Source organism: Barbus barbus (genome assembly GCF_936440315.1).
Source record: "Barbus barbus genome assembly, chromosome: 27".
Taxonomy (NCBI): Eukaryota; Metazoa; Chordata; class Actinopteri; order Cypriniformes; family Cyprinidae; genus Barbus; species Barbus barbus.
Window position 1 is genome coordinate 28,235,432 of NC_136755.1, and position 21,098 is coordinate 28,256,529.

The following is a 21,098-nucleotide window of genomic DNA, read 5'->3' on the forward strand; positions in this document are numbered from 1 at the left end:
ACTGTAACACACCGTACTTTCAACCAATTCAGTTCACACATCACTGCTCTCCTGCTGGTTGTACTTCAAGATTTATTTAGAAAATAAATGTTTTTGCATATTTTCTATAATTGTTCATTAAGAAAAAAATGTTAATAACTTCGTAACAACATAACTTCATGATGTAATAAAATTACTTAAATTATTAGCTTTGGTTCCACACAGTAGAAACATGTTATTTCAACTCAGATACCTAATGCAGGATGTACATAACTGAATTGAGTCAACTCAACTAAATTTAAACATTGATATAACTACTTTGAATTAATTTACTTTTCAGTTAACTGTAGGATGTAATAGCACATAATGAAAATAAGAATTGTTTACCCAAATGATGTTGTTAACATCAAACAATACCAACCTTTTGACTCTCTCTGCTATAGTTTCATGAGTCTTTACTTTTTTGTGTGTCACTCAGAAAAAAAAAATACTCCTGCATAAACATCTGATGAATCTTCTGTTTGAACTCAATGACTCACTCATTAAACACTCACTACTGGCGTTTTAATTTCATTGAAAAGTATCATTTCCACCATTAAATCTTTTTTAGATTTTTAAAGAATCTCATAATATTATTGAATGCCGTTGTATTTTTCAGTGTAAATTTCCGTTTAGATCATAACAATCACAATATTATAATTTAATTTATAGATCAAATGAAAGTATTAATGAGATTAGTGGGAAAATGCCCTTTCTTTTGTTTGTCACACAGCAACACAATGCAAGAAAAAAAAAAATTAAAACCTGTGGATGTGTTTGCACAGAACCAGTATAATTTTGCAAAACTTCAGCAAACATTTCTTTGCTTTTAATAAGTCGGCAGTGGTCATTATTGCTTGCAAAGAAGATAAGACATATCTAATAGGATCTCACATTTTCTTTTTCTTTTTTTTTCTAGTAAAGTTAAACCACTGCCTCCATTTCTGTACATAACATCTGACCTGTTTTAATGTTAATCTGTAGGATGTTCTGGACACAACCCTTTGACCTCAAACCATTCATCAATACACCTGGAGGAGCAGAAGATGAGATGATTTCCACAGATGACAGCAGGTATGACTGTGTTAGTGAATGTTTCTCATACCCTTTGTGGTAGACACAGAGACAGGGCAGTCGAGCGATGGTGTCCCCCTGAACCATGTCATCTAGACATATCGAACACTCTCCAGAGTCCTGGGACAAAACATCATCTACAGAAAGAGAAACCATCACAACCATCAGCATCAGAGGAGCTCAGAGCAGCAGGAGTCAGCTGAGGACACATGGAGGCACTGTTATACAACAAAACAAATCAGCATTAAAATAAACCGTTGAGTCAGTAGAGCTGATAGACAGTACTGCATTAAATAAGATGTTTCATTCAAGTTTTTGGTTATTTCAGATATTTGTTTTGTAACTTCAACTGTTTAAGAGCTCAAGATTGCAGGAACAGGCCAGTTATCTTACTGGAGAAGAAAGAGTGACCTATGGTCAGTAAAAATTGTCTTTGGCATTCTAATCGGGTCTAGGTTTGGAGAAACACATGAGCAAATGAACATCTATTTCATTAGAACAGACAAATTTAAGCAGACATGAGAGTCATGTGTGGCTGAAAGGTTTTAGAGAGTGCCTTCACGCCTGGCTGTGAATGAACATCAAGGCTCTGTTGGTTCAGTTACATATAGTGGGAGAAAATAGTTGTAGGAGTGCACTGAGGATCCATCAGCAGTCTCTGAAAGCATCATATAGCCTCAAACTTCATTCTGACATTGAATGGGAGCCAGCAGAGTGAGTTCAGGAATAGTGTGACATGAGTCCCCTTTTGCTGATTGAAGACCAGATGTGCCATCTCGTTCAGGATTATCTGCAAAGGCCCATGTCAGAAAAGTCTGGACAAGAGGATCTGTTGGTTTACAGTGTCAAAGGCAGCAGAAAAGTTCAGTAGGATAAGATGACAGAGAGAGTGACAGGCTGTGGTGAAGGAGTGCCAAGAGAACTTACAGTAACATCAGCACTTCCTTCTGACAATGACTAACATAGCATGCAGTGCTCGTCTGTGTCTTTGCTCGGTGGACTCTCGCAGACCCAAGTAGGTCTGCAGAGAAAACATGCACAATCCACTCCTCTGATCAAATATTTGCATTTTAAAAACACTTTAAAACAAGTGCATTCAAGTGTAACTTAACTGGAGATTCATATGTTCTCAATATAGTTGTAGCTACAGTCACACAAATATAGTGCATAAAATTATAGTCCATAAATATGTGTGACTCTCTAGTTGCTTAAATATCATGAAATTTAAATATCTTAAATATCTCTTCTTTCTGTGTGTGTATCTCGTCTCATTCTTCATCTAGGTTGTGTGTTTAGGGGCTCAACAGAACAGCTTGCCTCAAAACTACATACAGAAGCTTCCGGCACTGGAGACAAACAACTACAGCATCGCTTCAATATTGGATCAGATCACAGACAATAAGAAATGACCTGAAGTAAATGGCAGTTTGTTGTTCATTATCAACAACTATCGCTACTTTAGATTCAAATGTGTATTAACAGAATCAATGGAAGCAGCACATTTTGAAAGGGGGGAAATATGAGAATTTATTTAAACAGAAAATCTCTATTCTGAATATCTGTCTATTTATAACTATAGTTTTAAAAATGTACAAATTATTTAATGTTACACTGGTTATTTTTCTACATTATATAATTCTTATACAGTGAATCGTATGAACTATCATACTTTGCTCAGCACATATTAACTTACACCTGACAGAATACACTAACTAAAGTGTAAAATGTGACTTAATGTGTCTGTTTTCCTTCAATTCAACTTCAACACTGTCCGAGCTCCTGGATGGTTTCACTCAGGTCTGTTGCTTGAACAGTTCAAGGATAAAATATAGCTGCGAGCAGCGATGACGGGCCCAAGCCGTCAGCATACGCCACCCCGGTGGCATCGATAAAACGGTGCCCAGCGAGCACAAGCATCACAGTAACCCTCTGGCAGTTTGATTTTAAGGGATACGGCAATTAAAGGGTTAATCCAAACCATCAACTCTGTGAAACACACACACACAGAACAACATATAAAACTTTAAATTCTGTGAAAATATATTTTTCATTGGTAGTTGATGTTAGTTAATGCATTTACTAATGCTAACAAATGAGAAATTATTATAGTTACCAAAGGTTTTAATGATTTATAAGCATTTTTTAATGATTTATTTTTCCATTAACTAACATGAATAATTTTTTCTAACACAAATGAATAAAGTAAAAAATATATTGTTAATATTTAATGTTATTTGTGAATTAACCAATGTTAAAAAACAACATTATTTAACTGTTGTTAGTTAACATCATTAATAAATATATACCATTTAATGTTGATCAAAATCAATTCCAAAATGTGTTAATATATTATTACATTTTAAAGTTTTATCTTTTGAACATGACTATTTTTCTAATATTAAAAATATATTTTTCATTGTTAGTTCACGTTAATTAATGCATTTCCTAATGTTAAGAATTGAGACCTTATTATAAAGTGTTATCAAAATCTTTAATGATTTATAAGCATTTTTTAAAGATTTTAAAAAACAGACCCTCTCTCTCTCTTTCTCTCTCTCACCCACTGGCTCAATCCACACAGTCACTCACACAGTCACTCACACCCCACCCCCACCCCCACCCCTCACTCAGCTGCAGGCTGACAGGGATCTCTCACTCAGAAGCAGTCTAAGTCTAACTCTCTGATAGTTTTCAAATTTTCTCCTCTGCATAGTGTATTGTAAATTCATGAAATTAATCACATATCCTCAGACTGTATTGTTCTGTGTATGTAATTTTTTATGAAGTGTTTGGAAGCTGCTCTTAAAAGATAAAAAAAAAAAAAAAAAGATCTTTTTTACTGTAACTTTAATAAATTGCCATTAAATCATCGTTCAAGATATCCTAAATCCGTCCGCAATTTAGCATCTTCAGTATTTTGGCATCATGATAAAAAATGTTTGGTGTGATTTCCGTGTTTCTGCTTGGAGGAGTATTAATTTGTTTACAGCCCGTTTTTAAAAAAAACCCACATTAAAATAAATATAGCCGACTTCCTGTTGGTCGTAGCTAATGACTGTAAATTAGAAAGTTGTCCGGATTAATTAGAACAATTTATGTACCGAGTTTGGGGTCTGTAGCTAAAACTAACCCCCTCATTTTTGACAAAAGGTGGCGCTATAGAGTGCCTCTTCCACGCCCGTTTATGAGCTTTTTCCAGTGTCTAACTATCATTAATACTCATATGTGTGTTGAGTTTCATGACATTCTAAACATGTTATCTGCCTCAAAATCACCAGAAACGAATTTTCAACTTTGACACGTTGCCATGGCAACATAATTTTAGATATCAATATTCCCTTCACAGTTTTACATCGGCCGTGTTTTGACATTATTCTGGTGAAGTTTGAAGCAAATCGAGTAAAAATAAGATGCTGAATTCAAAGCATTTTGAAAACGACACACTTCCTGCAGCCAGTTGGTGGCGCTATAACTTTCAGTCATAATAGTCACATCTATCCGATCGGCATCATACAACGAACAAATCACTGAAGTTTGATCTACATCATACAATGTGTGTGGACGTTATTAGGCATTTCCTGGGTCTCATTTTTCGCCATAACTTCATCGCCTCGCCACGGGCAAACCGTTCGACATATCAAAAATATCTTCGCAATTTAGCGTCCCCAATGTCCTGAGATCATGTTCACCGAGTTTGGTGGCAATCGTATGGAAATCCTCAGAGGAGTATATCAAATTCCAGAGCATGCGCTTTTTAAACAGCCCTGAATAGCCGACTTCCTGTTGGGCGGAGCCTAAGACATGCTGCGTGAAAGTTGTTCAGCTCAATGAGTTCTATATGTGTACCGAGTTTCATATGAATACGTGCAAGTATGTGTGAGCTATACATCAAGTTTTCTGACAATTTTCCAGGGGGCGCCGTAGAGCCCCTGTGCCACGCCCGGGTCCCAGCCTCAGCGGCGTCCTAATGGCCGCAGGTTCCAATGTGCGTGCCAATTTTCGAGAGTTTTCGGGCACGTTAAGGCCCCCAAAAGTGCCCGGATGATTGAAATAAAAAAAATAAAAAAAAAAAAAAAAAAAAAAAATAATAATCCTTAGAAGAACAATAGGGCCCTGCGCCTTACTGGCTTGGGCCCTAATAAGCTACAAATCCATACTGAGACCAATAAGATAAATCATCCTATTCAAAGTGCACATTGTGTTAATACCTTTAATTAATCGCTAAAACACAAAGATTTCAACTCAATATAAAATACTTTTTTTTTATGGTCATGAGCCGGGTTTGATTCATTTTGTCATTTCCTTTCTATTTCTTGCTCTGCCTCCTAGACTCAGCTGTTCGCGTTCACAATCAGTAATATGAACAATATTTTCTAATATGAACTGACCAGAATGTACATATATTTTCACAAACAACTGGTAATATTGTAATGCAAAATTGTGTATAAGAATAAATTGTTTTCAGGTTTCATTGTTTGACTTTGAATCAACAATTGGATGATTCTGGCAAGTTACACAAACGTGTGTGTATGATGATCACTATGGGTTTGTGTTTGTTGATTCTGTTGAATGCGATGTCTCTCTGTAGCAGCTCTTTATTCACCATAAGCTGATCCAGAGAAGATCAGACTAACATCTAAAACCTGAAAGTATAACACAGACAGTCAAATGTGTGTGACATTACTGTATTGTCCACTTTAGGAGAACTAAAACCAACTATTTGCATTATTTGTTAGAGATAATAAACCATTTTAAAGCTCTTTTGACCATTCAGATTTTGATTTAGCATCTAAACAACCATGAATGCTGACCCTGACCCTTATCCACAATCCTGTCCTTTTTTCTGTACTTGGGTTAGTTTTATTTATGACAGCAAAAGTAACGAAAATATTTACCATCGACTTCTATTTCAATTGTCATTTTCTCAAAATACATAATTTCAGGTATAAAAAGACAACAGCTATGTTTATATGTGCACCAATAATGTGATTATTTCCAAGACTTTTACACGACATGAGCAAACATCTTCACTCCTGTTTACATGCTGTTTTCATTATTGTGATCATTCTCTAAGAAGTGAGGTTAGTTTAACTGCTATTATACCTCAATGTACAATACAAATGATGAACTCATACAGAAGGTGTGTTACTGGCCGCTGTTTTCATTTACTTAAGTCAAACGCTAAACACATTTCTATGGATGTACTGGATGGTTATTCGGGACTGTGATGAAATTGAAATGTGATAATAGCACTGCAAACTTCATGTCGGCTCTGGGTGAAGATAAGAAGCAGAGACTGGTGGCACTGGTAGCGAGTTATTGACAGAGTTCAGTGATTTGAACGTGATTAAGGTGTTTATATGCCTGTTTGTTGTGATTAAAATTGGCATACGCCACGTTTAATACTATGAACATAAAATAAATCGCATTATGAGTGTGCATGTAAACAGTCAGTAATAAAAGTGAAATACTGTATTGTTTGAAATAATAATAATAAAAAAATTAAGATACTTAATTCATACTATAAACAGAATCAAACTCTTATTAAACATGTCTGTAAGTAACTATTACCAAGAAAATAACCTAGAAAGAAACTGTATCAACTTCCTATTATAATTCAAGCAACATATACTCACTTAAGTGTTTCCAGTTTATAATGTGGATTATCCTTCATATCAGAGAGCAGCTTCACATCTGAGTCTCTTAATTTATTTTCAGTCAGATCCAGTTCTCTCAGACGTGAGGGGTTTGATCTCAGAGCAGAAGCCAGAGCAGCACAACCTTCATATGTGACGCCACAATAACTCAACCTGTAGAGAACAATTTCATTTAACCTTTATTTAACCAGGCAAGTCATTAAGAACAGGTTCTTATTTTCAATAACAGCCTGGCAGGAGAATAAATATCTCCTGAAAGACATACATTACAATACACATAAGGCACAAAAAAAAACCACTCAGTTAAAACATTTACAGGTTGCGATAAAAGCACTCACTAGTAATTTTTTTAAATGCAAAGATTGAAATATTTGCCTCTAGTTTCAATAGCTTTTGTAGCACATTCCAATCATTTGGGGCAACAAATCCAAAAGTGAAATGACCATAAGTCGTTTTTTTTCCAAACCACTTATTTTTTGTTTTTGTGCTGTTTATAACTAAATTTGAATATTGTTATAACTGTCCTATGCCTGTTTTAAAACTTCATCATATGAAGATCATACAGTATAAAGAATGGTATCATCTGCATATAAGTGAATATTGGTTTTCTGACTACAGATAACCTGAGAAATATTATTAATGTAAATTTAGAATAGGGTTGACTCTAACACAGAGCCCTGTGGGACCCCTTGTTTAATAGTTAATGGTTCAGATAATTGGTGATCAATCTTTACATAATGGTTAGAGAACCAAGATAAAGTTAGATTAGACACACCAATACGACGTAATCTGGATAACAAAACAGTATGATCAACTGTATCAAAAGCTTCAGCAAGATCAATAAAAATAGCTGCACAAATCTGTGTTTCTAATGCATTATAGATATCATTCATAACTTTTACAACTGCTGTAGTACAACTAAATGAGGAGCGAAAACCAGATTGGACTTCAGATAAGATAAGATAAGAAACGCTATCTGTTGCTTATTAATTGATTTCTCCATCACTTTTGCAACACAAGGCAAAACTGAGATTGGATATGAATACAAATTATAGACAGGCGATTCCAGATTTTAGGTGTTTCCGATGTTAAAGGTTCAGATATAATTGATGCTCCTACTTTAAAAAAAAAGGGTCTATGGCATCTAAACCAGCAGGTTTTTTATTGGATTAAGTTTATTGCCAGACCTGTGACTTATTAACTGGTTGTAAGGAAAAACTAAAAGGTAATGTTTTTTGAATTTTAATAATATACTGTCTTGAAACATGATTCTCAAATAAATTACCTGCTCTAATAAAATGCTTAATTAAAAGATCTGCTACTTTCATAATGTTATAATGATATATTGAGTAACAATTAGTTATATTGTCTATTAATTATTTTGAATCTAAATAATTACATGATTTGCTTATAAATGAATCTAATTAGTCACACAAAATAATGTTATTAATAACTAATATTTTTAATAATCAATAATTATAATATTTGGTGAAAAAATTAATTCTAAATGCCCCAAATAAACAATTTAAAGATTAATTATTGTTATAGACGGGCGTTGAAGATACCACACAAAAAGTGTCCTTTCAAAAAGTTAACGTTGCATGTTTTACTTCTGTGTCTCTCCTCATTAATTCAAAACAATGTTGTTGTTTTTTTCTAAAAATCTTAGTGTGTGTTTATCTGAAGAAAGTCTTCTTTTAATTGAGTAAAATTGATCTGTACTTAGTGTCTGTACTTTCAATTGAGTATAATTTGAGTACTTTTTACACCCCTACTTTGGAAAGAATCTCATGATGATTAAACATCCTCTTCGATTGCATGACAGAACTAGGGATGTAACAATATTACAAACCGAACCGAAAAATCACGACCCACAATACATACTGCAATACTCTGCAATACAGGCTGCTATTTTTCTCAGCACTTATAGACAGGAGTATTAAGAGGAACATTAAGGACATTGTTACTCTGTCTGATGAAGATGTAAAAGTAGCTCATTCAGGTTCTCAAACCACTGAAAATGATCACAACTCTGTGGAGTACTGAACAGCTGCCAACCTTTCAATTATAATGCCACTGAAACACACCATCTTGGAATTTATGAAAGTGAGTGACACAGATAAAACAGCTTTGAAAGATGTCAAATCTGCCATTGTGTCCGACTTAATCAACATATACCCAGAATCTGACTCAGTACTTGAGCAGTTTCCGAACCGAACTGTGGCTCCAAAACTGAGATATGAACCAAACCGTGGCATTGGTATAGCATTACATCCCTTTACAGGACACATTTTTAGTCTTGATTAGTTTTGGTTTTAATTTTGTTCATTATTCATAGAAGGAAAATGAGAGAATGTTGACACATTTATACAATCTTACTGCAGTATCTCCAGTTTACAGTGAGGATCCTCCAGTCCAGCAGAAAGCAGATTCAGTTCTGAGTCTCCTAGTTCATTTCCAGACAGATCCAGTTCTCTCAGGTGTGAGGGGTTTGATCTTAGAGCTGAAGCCAGAGCAGCACAACCTTCATCTGTGACGCCACAATAACTCAACCTGTAGAGAACAATGACATTCTTCAGTCTCTCAGTTCAGGATCTACAGCTCAGATAAGCAGGAACTTCACAATCAAACAGAGAGACTTAATCCACGACCCAATTAACAAGTCCAGTCTATTGTGATGCGATGTGTAGGCCAGGTGTGCTTTGCATTTCACTCATCCAAGTGCACGCACACAGTGAGTGAGCAGTGAGCACACACACAAACTGTGAACACACACCCAGAGCAGTGTGCACAACACTGGGGAGGAATTGGGTGTTCGGTGCCTTGCTCAAGGACATCTCAGTTGTGGGTAATCAGGGTGGAAGAGAGTGCTGTTCATTCACTCCCCTCACCAACCTTTCCTTCCAGCACTGAGAATCGAACCGCAACCTTCAGATTACATCGAAATCAACAACATGTATGTTAGACACTATACAAGAGAATTAGTTAACTACAGACCGATCTCAAATACCCCTTTTATTTTCAATAATTCTAGAAAAGGCAGTATCCTCACAACTAAGAGATGGTATATATGATGATTTCCAGTCTGCTTTTAGACCAAATCTTGACTTGCTTTTAACATCCAGTCATGGTTGTATCATGATGTTGGCATTAGTGGAAATGCACTGGAATGGTTATCAATTTGTACTAGTAAATGATAGGGCTGAGAAATATAAATAAATATAAATAAATCGATGCATTGCAAATCAAGAAATGATTCCGCATCGGTTATGAGATTTTCCGAATACATTGCAATTCTCTCTCGAATCGATTCTGAGTTTAGTTTTTAACTGCAGATGACACTGCATGCTTTAGAAACAGCCATACTCTGCTTGCTTCCAACTCATTACACATACTTGAACCTAAAATAATCATTCATAAAGTTTGAAAAGGTTGAAGTGAATTACAAGGGTGTTCCCAGTGGACTGTATACGGTCAATATGCACGAGACTAAGAACTTGATTTCAACCCTCCCACAACCCCCAAGCATTTCATTAAAAGATTTAAGATCCATTAAACTGATCTGTGCCTGGGGCAACGCTTATAATCTGGCTCCGAGTACAGGCCATAATTTTTGCAAACCATCTGACTTTTTAAACATATGACTTATTTTGTCCATAAACTCAAAATTAACGCCAACAAAAACAACATTATAAATAAACAATGCGTAAGCACATTAAAAATTTGTTAGCAAGAGTTAACTCAGTAAGGATTAAGCAGAAGACATTGCTTATTACACCACTTCTATTCAGTCTATTCAGTCTCTACGTTTTCGTAGAGACATATAGCACCATATGAAATGGAGTGTGGCAAAGATAATGTGCACTTTGCTAGCACTGTGATGTGCGCAACCAAGCAAACATTTTAGTAGGGTTCAGATTCTTTGAAGACATGTGAACATCACTGCTGAACAACTGAGCAGCTACCTTCAATAAACTCTTCTCTTCACAAGAACTTTAGTCAAGTTTAGTTATTTTATGTATTAGAGAAATCAAATACAGTGGTGAATCACTCAACAACTGCTCAGCCAAATACAGGAAAATCTAACAGTGCAGACCCGCTTCTACATGCTGATTGATGAGAATCATTCCAATATCATAGAAAGTAGGGATGAATCGTGATTAATCGCTTCCAAAATAAAAGTTTGTTTTGCATAATATATTTGTGTCAGGAGCAAACCATGACTCTTGAACCCAGGCCCTCTCCCCTTACCCTCGTCGGGGGAAAAAGCTAACTACCAGCATAGTTTACGGTGTCCTCTTCTAAAAGTCATCTTTGACCATTCAACCTCTGAAATAAGAGTCTAATCCAGCATTAAGGGGGTCGCACATCGGATGACAAGTGCAGCGCTGCACCACGTCTTTAAAATTCGCACACGAGTGTACATACACCGACGCCAACGCTGTCCGCGGATCCCAGCTGCCACTCTGGGCCTTGTTCAAAATCCTGAAGCCCCTCAGCACATCTCACATAATTTTCCTTTAAATTACATTGTATTTTGCGCAGAAATTGATGAATTTACATGTTGTAAATCTGACAGATATGATTATCTGAATTGCAGTGCAAACTAACGTGGCATCCCTCGCACATTATAGATCAAATAATAAGATCATTATAAAGGTTTGTAAATAACAAAACACATTCACTTACACGTATTTGAGAATCAGAACATCAGTTGATGACAGTTAACAAGTTTGTGAATATTTTGAAGAAAAAATTGAAAAACTAAATAAAAGTGACATCTGTCATTCAGTGTTTTTGTGCCTGCGGCGTATCGTGTCAAGCGTGACACGTTGACATAGAAACAAGGTGAAATAAAACTTATATTGGCAGTGATTTTTATGTAAATACCCCAAATCCTCAACACTCATCTGTATGCCTTAAAGCAGTTGTTGCTTTCACATCATCCACTCATCTTATTCTATTGCAAAATTCTACATTGAAGAGGATGTTGTTTTAATCTACACTACATTCTTTCCAAAGTTTTGATGTCATTTTTCAATGTTCTGAAAGGACACTCAGACCACAGGAATAAATGGGGGAGGATGTTGAGACATTCATACAGTCTTACCGCAGTATCTCCAGTTTACAGGGAGGATCCTTTAGTGCATCAGAGAACAGATTCAGTCCTGACACTCCTAATTTATTCAATGACAGATCTAGTTCTCTCAGGTGTGAGGGGTTTGATCTCAGAGCTGAAGCCAGCGCAGCACAACCTTCATCTGTGACTCCACAATCATTCAACCTGTAGAGAACAATAACACCCTTCAGTCTCTCAGTTCAGGATCTACAGCTCAGATAAGCAGGAACTTCACAATCAGAAAGAGAGACTTAATCCACATTAATCCTTAATCCATTAACAGCTCCAGTCGGTTCAGACCCACTTCTGCATGGTGCTTGAGGGGGTTCAATATTAGTTGAGTATTTCAGTACCACAAACAGTCCTTAGAGGGGCATACAATAGAGGGGATAAATCACATTTGGAGGGCAATAGCCAGGGGGGGGTGGTATGGGTTGAGGGGACATGGGGTTTCAACCCCATGGTAGAAATTGTGTTCCGTAGGCACTTCGGACCAAAAGGGCACTTCAGTGTTGGCGATTAAATGGGCAGGGGCTCAAGCCCCCCACATGCCACTGTATGATTTGAAAAAATAAAAACACTGAAAAAAAATCGAAAAGTATACCAATTCATTGGCTAGTGGCGCTTTAGACCACCTTAAGAGCATGCTCGCACCATCTCAGCTCAGATTTTTTCATTAAGGAAGCACTTCGCAAAGCAGGAGAGGGTCAGCAACACAACGTCTCGTTCCCTATTCAGGGAACCGAAGTTATATGCGTAGCAGAGACATTCCCTTTCAGAAGTTCACTCCACGCTGCAACGCTGACACTATAAGAACAGTACAGCATAACGCCTTCGACTACATTTGCGGGTTTATCTGGAAGACCAAGGACAGTTTCCTGTTCAAGCCAGGTGCCATCCTCACATTCAGACCATAAAACCCGATAAGTGTGCAGAGAGGACACAAATATCCACCAAAGGAAGAACCCTTAAACAGAGCCTGGAAAGCCATTCTTCCATTTTGCAAAATGAGTATGAATACCTAAAAGCAAAGCCAAGCAATGTGCCTCATGGGCCTCAGAGATAGCAACAGTCACCCAATGAGACATCCTCAATTATTCTCAAAAAGATGGTCTCCATAAAATCTTCTAGAGCAAGTTGTTGTGGACACACCAGGGGGGCCAGATGCTCCTTCTATTATATGAATTTTGATATATGAATAATGATTAACTATAATATCATATCTATCTATGTGTCTTAATCCATCGCATCTATCTATAATATAATATCTATATTATATTATAATATATAATATATTATAATATATATCTAGAATGGCTTAATGGTGTTTAGTGTATAAACACATTTATTTAATATAAACAAATGCACAAAACTGCTTATAACAAAATGTCTGTATAATATGGCCTGTATTTCATTACTCCCTAAATACATTCAATTGGCCTACATGTCTACATTGATAATTTAATCAAATTTGATATGAATATCCTATTTCTGCCACAATACCCCAGTTAGTGTTACTACAGTAAATCCATTGTAAATGTTGGAGATTTGTCGATTGAAAAGTAAGCTATTCTAACTGGATTGTTGTCGCAATGTTTCTCCTGTTTTCCGCGTCAGTGTTGTCAAGAATGTTAGTGCTATTTCATCTGACTTTAAACTAGTTTAAATCACCTGTGGTTTATATCGGAGACCTCTGCGCCAAACTCAAATGTTTCTCACTTTGTCGATTTGGGAAAATAATCTAAATGAACAAAATGCTGTCATTATACAATTCTCCGAAATTCTCTATGCTGCACGCAAGTTCAGGCTAACTCAAAAACATGCGTACACGAGCTCAGACCTGACGTGAGATTTGATCGTAGCCACCGCTCACATCCATATTGATAAATTCCAAGTTTTGTGTAGAAACGACCGTACGCACAATTTTCGGTCGTACGTTCGTTTCGTAAATGCGGCCCATTGTGTCGGCCTGAGAGGAGTGGTAAACTGCTCTAAAAAAGTAAGCAAAGAACACAACATTCGCTTTTCCGATATGCAACAGACAAACCTCTTCCTCAAAGAAATCTGAGCTGAGATGGCGCGAGCACGCTCTTAAGGCATACATGAAGTATTCCTTGTGTGAGTGTCCAATGAATTGGTGGGAAGGTATAAGGCAGGCATCCTCAAATCTGGCCCACTCCTGCAGAGTTTAGCTCTAATCCTAATCAAACACACCTGAGCATGCTAATCAGTCTTCAAGATCATTAGAAAATCACAGGTTAGGTGAGTTTGATCAGGGTTGGAGCTAAACTCTGCAGCAGATTGGACCTCCTGGGAAAGATTTGAGGAACCCTGGTATAAGGACTTCAGACAAGTCAAGTACGGGGGTGGTGATGGCACAGTGGATAAGACACATGCCTTTGGTGTGAGAGACCCGGGTTCAAATCCACTATGAGACACCAATGTGTCCCTGAGCAAGACACTTAACCCACTAGTTGCTCCAGAGGCATGCGACCTCTGACATATATAGCAATTGTAAGTCGCTTTGGATAAAAGCGTCAGCTAAATTAATAAATGTAAATGTAGACAAACATCACACTGGGGCTGTTCCCATAGCATAAGCAACAAAGCGTGGAGTGAACCTATGAAAGGGAAGCAATGCTACAGCCTCTAAAACAATGGGCCTGGTGACGTGCACTTTTTGCTACAATGATGTCATTTTTGCGTGCAAACAAGTGAACTTGTGGATGTAGCGAGTATAAACCAAGTCTCAGAAAGGTTCAGATAGTTTGAAGACTGACATGCTAACATCACTGCTAAAGAACTGTCCTACACTGCTACCTTCAGTAAATTGGTTTCTTTGGTTTACTTATTTTATGTATTAGATCATTTTTGAATACCCCCAAATGATATATAGCAGATATATAGTATGATATATAGCAGTTGTCACTTTCACATTATCCGCTTACCTTTTACTCATAAATATAGTAAAATTATGTCAAAACTTTGTAAGGAATGTAATAAAGATTAAAACAACATTTTCAATTATATGACAGGACAATTTAAATTTAAATTTAAATTTTATTCATACTGCCATGGGAGCAAAATGGAATATGAATGTTTATTCATACATACAATCTTACCGCAGTGTTTCCAGTTTACAGTGAGGATCCTTCAGTCCATCAGAGAAGAGATTCAGTCCTGAGTCTCCTAGTTTATTCAGTGACAGATCCAGTTCTCTCAGGTGTGAGGGGTTTGATATCAGAGCTGAAGCCAGAGCAGCACAACCTTCATATGTGACTCCACACTTACCCAACCTGTGGAGAACAATGACATTCTTCTGGGTTCGCATTTTGAGTTGGTACTACTGGTACTGTAAAAAGATCCCCTGTAAGAAGAATAAAATGGAGAATGCAATCACCAGTCTTACCGCAGTTTTTCCAGTTTACAGTGAGGAATCTTCAGTCCATCAGAGAGCAGATTCACTCCTGATGCTCCTAATTTATTCAGTGACAGATTCATATTTCTCATGTGTGAGGGGATTGATCTCAGAGCTGAAGCCAGAGCAGCACAACCTTCATCTGTAACACCACAATCCATCAACCTGCAGAGATTGAAGATGCAAGGTGAACTGATACAAACTGGGACTACAGAATAAAATGTAAAACATTCACACGAACATCATTACAGGACAAACAATCCTAATCATGCAACATCTATATACAAAAAAAAAAAAACACTGTTAAAGACAATGTTGCTATTTGCTGTCAGTTTTGATCCCAGTCACATTCATACACTGACCTCTACAATCATCAGCTCTTACAAAGACACACAAAAATCTCCTCATTTGCTTTAGTAAGCACTCTCCTGCTGACTGCCAGTGATGTGATTTTGTGGAAATTTAACCCTTTTGTTGCTTTGGTAAGATGCATGCTAAAGTCAAAATCATGTTCATGTGATCATGTTTTATCAGTGTAGTGATTGTTGACAGTGTGACTTACTGAAGTGATTTGGATTCTTTAACCACAGGCAGCAGCTTCTGAAGAACTTCATCTGCTGTATTTTGGGCTCCAATAAACTGTTTTAGTTTAAAAACATCCATCTTCTGCTCTGAGGTCAGCAACACATAAACCAGAGCTGACCACTGTGAAGAGGAGAGTTGGGTTTGCTTTATTTTTCCAGATTTCAGATAATCTTGGATCTCTTGCATCAGTGAATCATCACCCAGTTCATTCAGACAGTGGAACAGATTGATGGATCTCTCTGGAAAGTGATTCCTCCTGATCTTCTGTTTGATGTACTCAATTGTTTCCTCTTTGTTGTAGGAGCAGCTTCCAGTCTGTGTCAGTAGTTCTCGTAAGAGTGTCTGATTGGACTCCAATGAGAGTCCCAGAAGAAAACGGAGGAAAAGGTCCAAATGTCCATTTTTACTCTTGAAGGCCTTTTTCACAGCTTGCTGATGCAGCTCAGATAATGAAACATGTAAAGCCTTCTTTAAATGCTTAAAAGGACTAGAAGACAGAGTAATAAACACATTTCTGTTTTTTTTCATAAGGGACAGATGTGCATATAGAGCAGCTAGATGTTCCTGGATGCTCAGATGAACAAAGCAGAAGACTTTCCCCTGATGCAAGCCAAACTCCTCTCTGAAGATCTGAGTGCACAATCCTGAGTACACTGATGCTTCTGTCTCATCAATGTCACACTCTCTCAGATCTTCCTCATAGAAGATCAGGTTACCTTTCACAAGCTGCTGAAAAGCCAGTTTCCCCAGTTTGAGAATCATGTCTTCATCTTTGACTTTCTTATAGTCCTTCTCATGTCTGATGTTGGTCTGAATGATCAGGAAGTGCGTGTACATTTGAGTGAGAGTCTTGGGAATCTCTCCACTCTCTGCTCGACTGAACATCTTCTCTAGAACAGTGGCTGAGATCCAGCAGAACACTGGGATGTGGCACATGATGTGGAGGCTCCTTGATGACTTCAGATGTGAGATGATTGTTTTGGCCAGACTCTGATCACCGATTCTCTTCCTGAAGTATTCCTCCTTCTGTGGATCATTGAAGCCTCGTACCTCTGTCACTCGATGGACACACTCAGAAGGGATGAGATCAGCTGCTGCTGGTCTGGAGGTGATCCAGATGAGAGCAGAGGGAAGCAGATTCCCCACAATGAGGTTCATCAGCAGCACGTCCACTGAGGCTGATTCACTAACATCACACAACCTCACATCACTTTGAAAATCCAGAGACAGACGACACTCATCGAGACCATCAAAGATGAACAACAATTTATATTCATCACTAGATATTTCTATTTCTTTGATTTCAGGGAAAAAGACATGAAGAAGATCTGAAAGACTGAGTGTTTTGTCCTTCATCAAGTTGAGTTCTCTGAAAGGAAGTGGAAATATGAGCTGGACGTCCTGATTATTTTCCCCTTCAGCCCAGTCCACAATAAACTTCTGCACAGAGACCGTTTTCCCAATGCCAGCGACTCCCTTTGTCAGCACAGTTCTGATGGCTTTGTATTGTCCAGATAAAGGTCTAAAGATGTCATTGCATTTGATGGCTGTGTCCTCTGTTGCTGGTCTCCTGGATTGTGTCTCAATCTGTCTCACCTCATGCTCATTACTGATCTCTCCACTTTCACTCTCTGTGATGTAGAGCTCTGTGTAGATCTCATTCAGGAGTGTTGGGTTTCCTTTCTTTGCTGTTCCTTCATACAGACTCTGAAACTTCTTCAGCAGATTCGATTTGAATCTGCTTTGGAACAGCTGACAACTTAAAGAAATGACATATTAACAGATTACAGAACATAAATTAAAGAGGTAAAAATTATAAAAACAAATTAAGGAAGTAAAATGATAGTAAATTAACCTTAGCCAATCAAATAATTGACCAATCGGTAAGCCCATAGCAGTCGAGTACCAGTTACACGGGAACCAGGACTCTTTAGGTTTCAGCAGCATAGAGAAACATTGGATGATCAGAAGCTCTCATCGGTTTTATGGTGTTTATGCTACAAAAATGGTAAAACGATGTGCCTGCCTGCCTAGCGTACTTTTAACACTGATTACAGGTATCCTGAGAGGATAGGCAATGAAATTTATAATTTTATTATCCAACGCTCATTTTCTGGTTGTCATACTCTCAATAAGTTACAATTTTCATCTGCTCAAGCAGAACGTTAGTGCCATTTTGTGCGTTAGCAAGGTAACGTTATCTCTAGCTAAAACTAGCTAATGTTGAAGTTGAGTCCATGCTAACATAGAAACCTAAATAGCTAATTGTTCTCACATCGTGTACAGTGTAGGTCAAAAACACATCAACGAAGGTCTAAATTTCAGTGCCTCTCCGTTTTAAACAGGTTAAATGTCAAATAATTCAGTCATACCCTGCGGTACATGAACAGTGTTGATGCTGGATGTTTTAATTTGCAATCATGACAACGGTAACATGAGGCTTCTCCCGCTTGCATCATGATCAGTAAACCCTCGCTTCCAAATAAATCTTGTAAAAAAGGGGGACAGGGCTTACCGATAGGTCAATTAAGCAGTATCAGACATGCATCAGTTGTATTCCTTTGTACAAGCTTTGCTAATATTCAGACCAATAGAGCAAATAAGAGTATTATATTCCATTTATTCAAAAATTCAATACACTAAGTTAATATTGAACAACTTTTCAGTCAAAATGTTGCTAGTCACTATTTACTTTGTCTACTAGTTAGATCAGGTAGATTTTTAATGTTTTTTTTAAGTCTCTTCTCATCAAGGATGCATTTATTTGATCAAAATGCAGTAAAACAGTAATATTGTGAATATAAATTAAAATATGTTTTACATCAATGTAGTATAAATATTTAAACAGAGACAAGAATGCATAGTTGACATTATGTGTAGCTAAACCTCAAATAGAGAAATTAATTCATTTTAACCACTGATTTTTAATCTCTTGTTGTGTTAAGTAATGTAGCTGTGTTTCATTCCTGCTATAATTTGGTTGAATCTGGAGTTTTCAGTATTGTTCTGGTCCAGGTTATCAGAGTGATGGGTGTTAGTAGATGTTAGTCAAACATCAGGACTGAAGCTCTGGACCAGCTGTGAGAGGAGACCTGATCCTGTGCTCAAATCTTGATATTTCATGGCTTTATACTGTAATATGAGTTGGGTTCACTAAGTTTTAAATGCTTTGAGAATTTGATTGCCCATTTCTGTATTTTGATAAGTGCATATTGGAAGAATTCTGCCGTGTATGCAGTATTTGTTGTGTGCTGGTCATCTCTTTGTCTGTCTAAAGTAAAATGGTGTACCTCAAATCGCTTGATGTGTTTTCTCCACTAAATATTAATGGCTCTCTCATAGACCCATCATGCCACGTCTCCCTGTGGAATTGATGTTAACAGTATAGAGATGACAGATTAGACACAAGAAGGATTCACATAGTTGATATTGTATCTATATAAATATCAAAAAGAGAATATCTATCTATCTTGACAGAAATGTTGTACCTCAGATCAGTTGATTTCTGTTTTGCCCCAAATTTTACTGGCTCTTTCATAGACACATCACTCTTGATGGACACGCAGCTGAAATCCGATGAGTTTGATCTCTGACCGTGGAATTGACTTTAATAGAATAGAGAAACAGAATAAAGACAACAGATTAGACAAGAACAATTTATAGAGTTGACATTATAGAATACCTATCTAGACAGAAATTTTGAGGATCACTTGATTTGTGTTTTCCCCCAAATTTTACTGGCTTTCTCAAAGACCCATCACTCTTTAAAGATACACAGCTGGACTCCAGTGAGTTTGATTTCTCTCTCTGGAATCGACTTTAATATATTACAGATATTAGAACAGAGCAGAGATAATAGAGACAACAGTTCATATATTTTACATGCAGAAAAGCTTCAGAAATGTTGAAGAGTAATGGCATCGCACAGAGATCATGTCACTCATCTGTCCATCTATTTATTGACATGGATCTTTTAATTTAAGGCAATATATAGAGACCATGTTTTAGACAGTCAGGGTCCTAATTTTATTTCAGAGCCACGATATGACAGAAAACCACTAACCTTGACAGCCATGGCAAACACCCTGTTATGTGACATACAATGTATTTCAACAGAATTCAAATAATATGAAGAGTTTGAATATACCTGCATCCTGGACAAAAATCGTCATTGAATGTTTCTTTCTCCTCCATGATTCATTCAGTCATAAACATTTGACACACTGAAATACAAAAATTTACTTTAGCTTTACACTGCTATTTACTTGAATATTTTTCCACTTGTTTGATGCTTAAAATGCAAAAAGGTAAACAGTGAGGAAACATCACTTAACTGTTTAATTAAACACTTAAAATGAAATTAATAAATGGGAAATGGGGTGAGCTTCTTGATAGGGGAGTTTATAAAATAATATACTTCAGTAAATTCAATTAACTAAATAAATAAGTACACTTTAAACTGATGACAGTGGTTGTAACAACAGCACTCTTTGTATTTGACAGCGTCAAGTTCACATTCATTTGATTAAATTAAGTTTGAGACAAAAAACAAAAACAAAAACATTAATTTACAACATTCTTCGTCTACATTTTTAATAATTCAAATACATAAACTATAATGTCATTTGTTGTTTACCTTATTTGATATATTTTAGTTGTAGAAGTTGGGATAAGGAAATGACCATACATTTTTTAATTACTTAAGACTTATAGGTCAAACCCAAAAAATCTATATGATAGGCCTAATATGATTGAGAAATTCATGTTTCTTCAAGTAGGCTACTTCATGTTTAAGTTTTTAAAATACTTCAAGAAAGGCTTGGTTACTAATGACAAAGTCACATGAAAGCAGCTCACCTGACTAATGCTCACTCAACCTGTTTACCACAGGTTCCCGACATGTTTGTAGATTCTCATAAAGTGTTTCCCCACCACGTAAATCCTGTAGAAACAAGCAGAAATATTACTATTAATCACTTTGATGCTCGGTTTTTGTGAATTAAGCAATAGTATGTCCTGGTGTAAAATGACACACGATGTAAAACTTTTTACTTCTGTTTGCAAAAGTTGCCAATCCTGTTTAAAAATATCCAGCTCATCCAGTTCAGTTCATAAACAGTTTGGTTATGAGAGAGAGAGAGAGAGAGAGAGAGAGAGAGAGAGAAAGTAGTAGTTTTGATCAGTAAACATTTAAGGTTTTGAGATTTTTAATCTCATGAATACTATG

General features: G+C 36.8%; 2 protein-coding genes across 4 annotated transcripts; both read right to left on the reverse strand.

The window, feature by feature from the left end:
- Positions 1-933: 933 nt before the first annotated feature.
- Positions 934-20,999, reverse strand: LOC306847541 (NACHT, LRR and PYD domains-containing protein 3-like). 3 transcript variants are annotated; one of them, XM_079381528.1, is made up of 12 exons: positions 20,924-20,999; positions 20,729-20,813; positions 20,019-20,094; positions 19,360-19,476; positions 19,162-19,233; positions 15,849-17,630; positions 15,278-15,451; positions 14,991-15,164; positions 11,860-12,033; positions 9,129-9,302; positions 6,729-6,902; positions 5,278-5,735 (listed from the first exon to the last, which is right to left on the reverse strand). In XM_079381528.1, exons 3-12 carry the CDS (start codon positions 20,063-20,065, stop codon positions 5,729-5,731), a joined length of 2,895 nt encoding a protein of 964 aa, XP_079237654.1. In that variant the 5' UTR covers positions 20,066-20,094; positions 20,729-20,813; positions 20,924-20,999; the 3' UTR covers positions 5,278-5,728. The 3 variants fall into 3 exon arrangements, with proteins under 3 accessions (XP_079237656.1, XP_079237654.1, XP_079237655.1); XM_079381530.1 differs by lacking the exon at positions 5,278-5,735 and adding an exon at positions 934-1,229 and having other exon boundaries at positions 20,729-20,968; XM_079381529.1 differs by having other exon boundaries at positions 20,729-20,968.
- LOC306847554 (E3 ubiquitin-protein ligase znrf2-like) lies at positions 992-1,221 on the reverse strand (the record flags this gene model as incomplete). The annotated part of the gene is made up of 2 exons (XM_079381544.1): positions 992-1,049; positions 1,124-1,221. Coding segments are annotated over 2 exons (156 nt in total), but the record flags the coding sequence as incomplete, so codon positions are not given.
- Positions 21,000-21,098: the final 99 nt, after the last annotated feature.

Bases quoted from the DNA above. Each gene is read 5' to 3' on its own strand.
- LOC306847541 (XM_079381528.1), bottom strand. From the start codon at position 20,065: ATGGAGGAGAAAGAAACATTCAATGACGATTTTTGTCCAGGATGCAG. The intron at 19,234-19,359 runs GTACAACATTTC...TCAATTCCACAG, and splicing joins CAGAAATCAACTGATCTGAG to GGAGACGTGGCATGATGGGT. The intron at 15,452-15,848 runs GTAAGTCACACT...CAATCTCTGCAG, and splicing joins AAAGAATCCAAATCACTTCA to GTTGATGGATTGTGGTGTTA.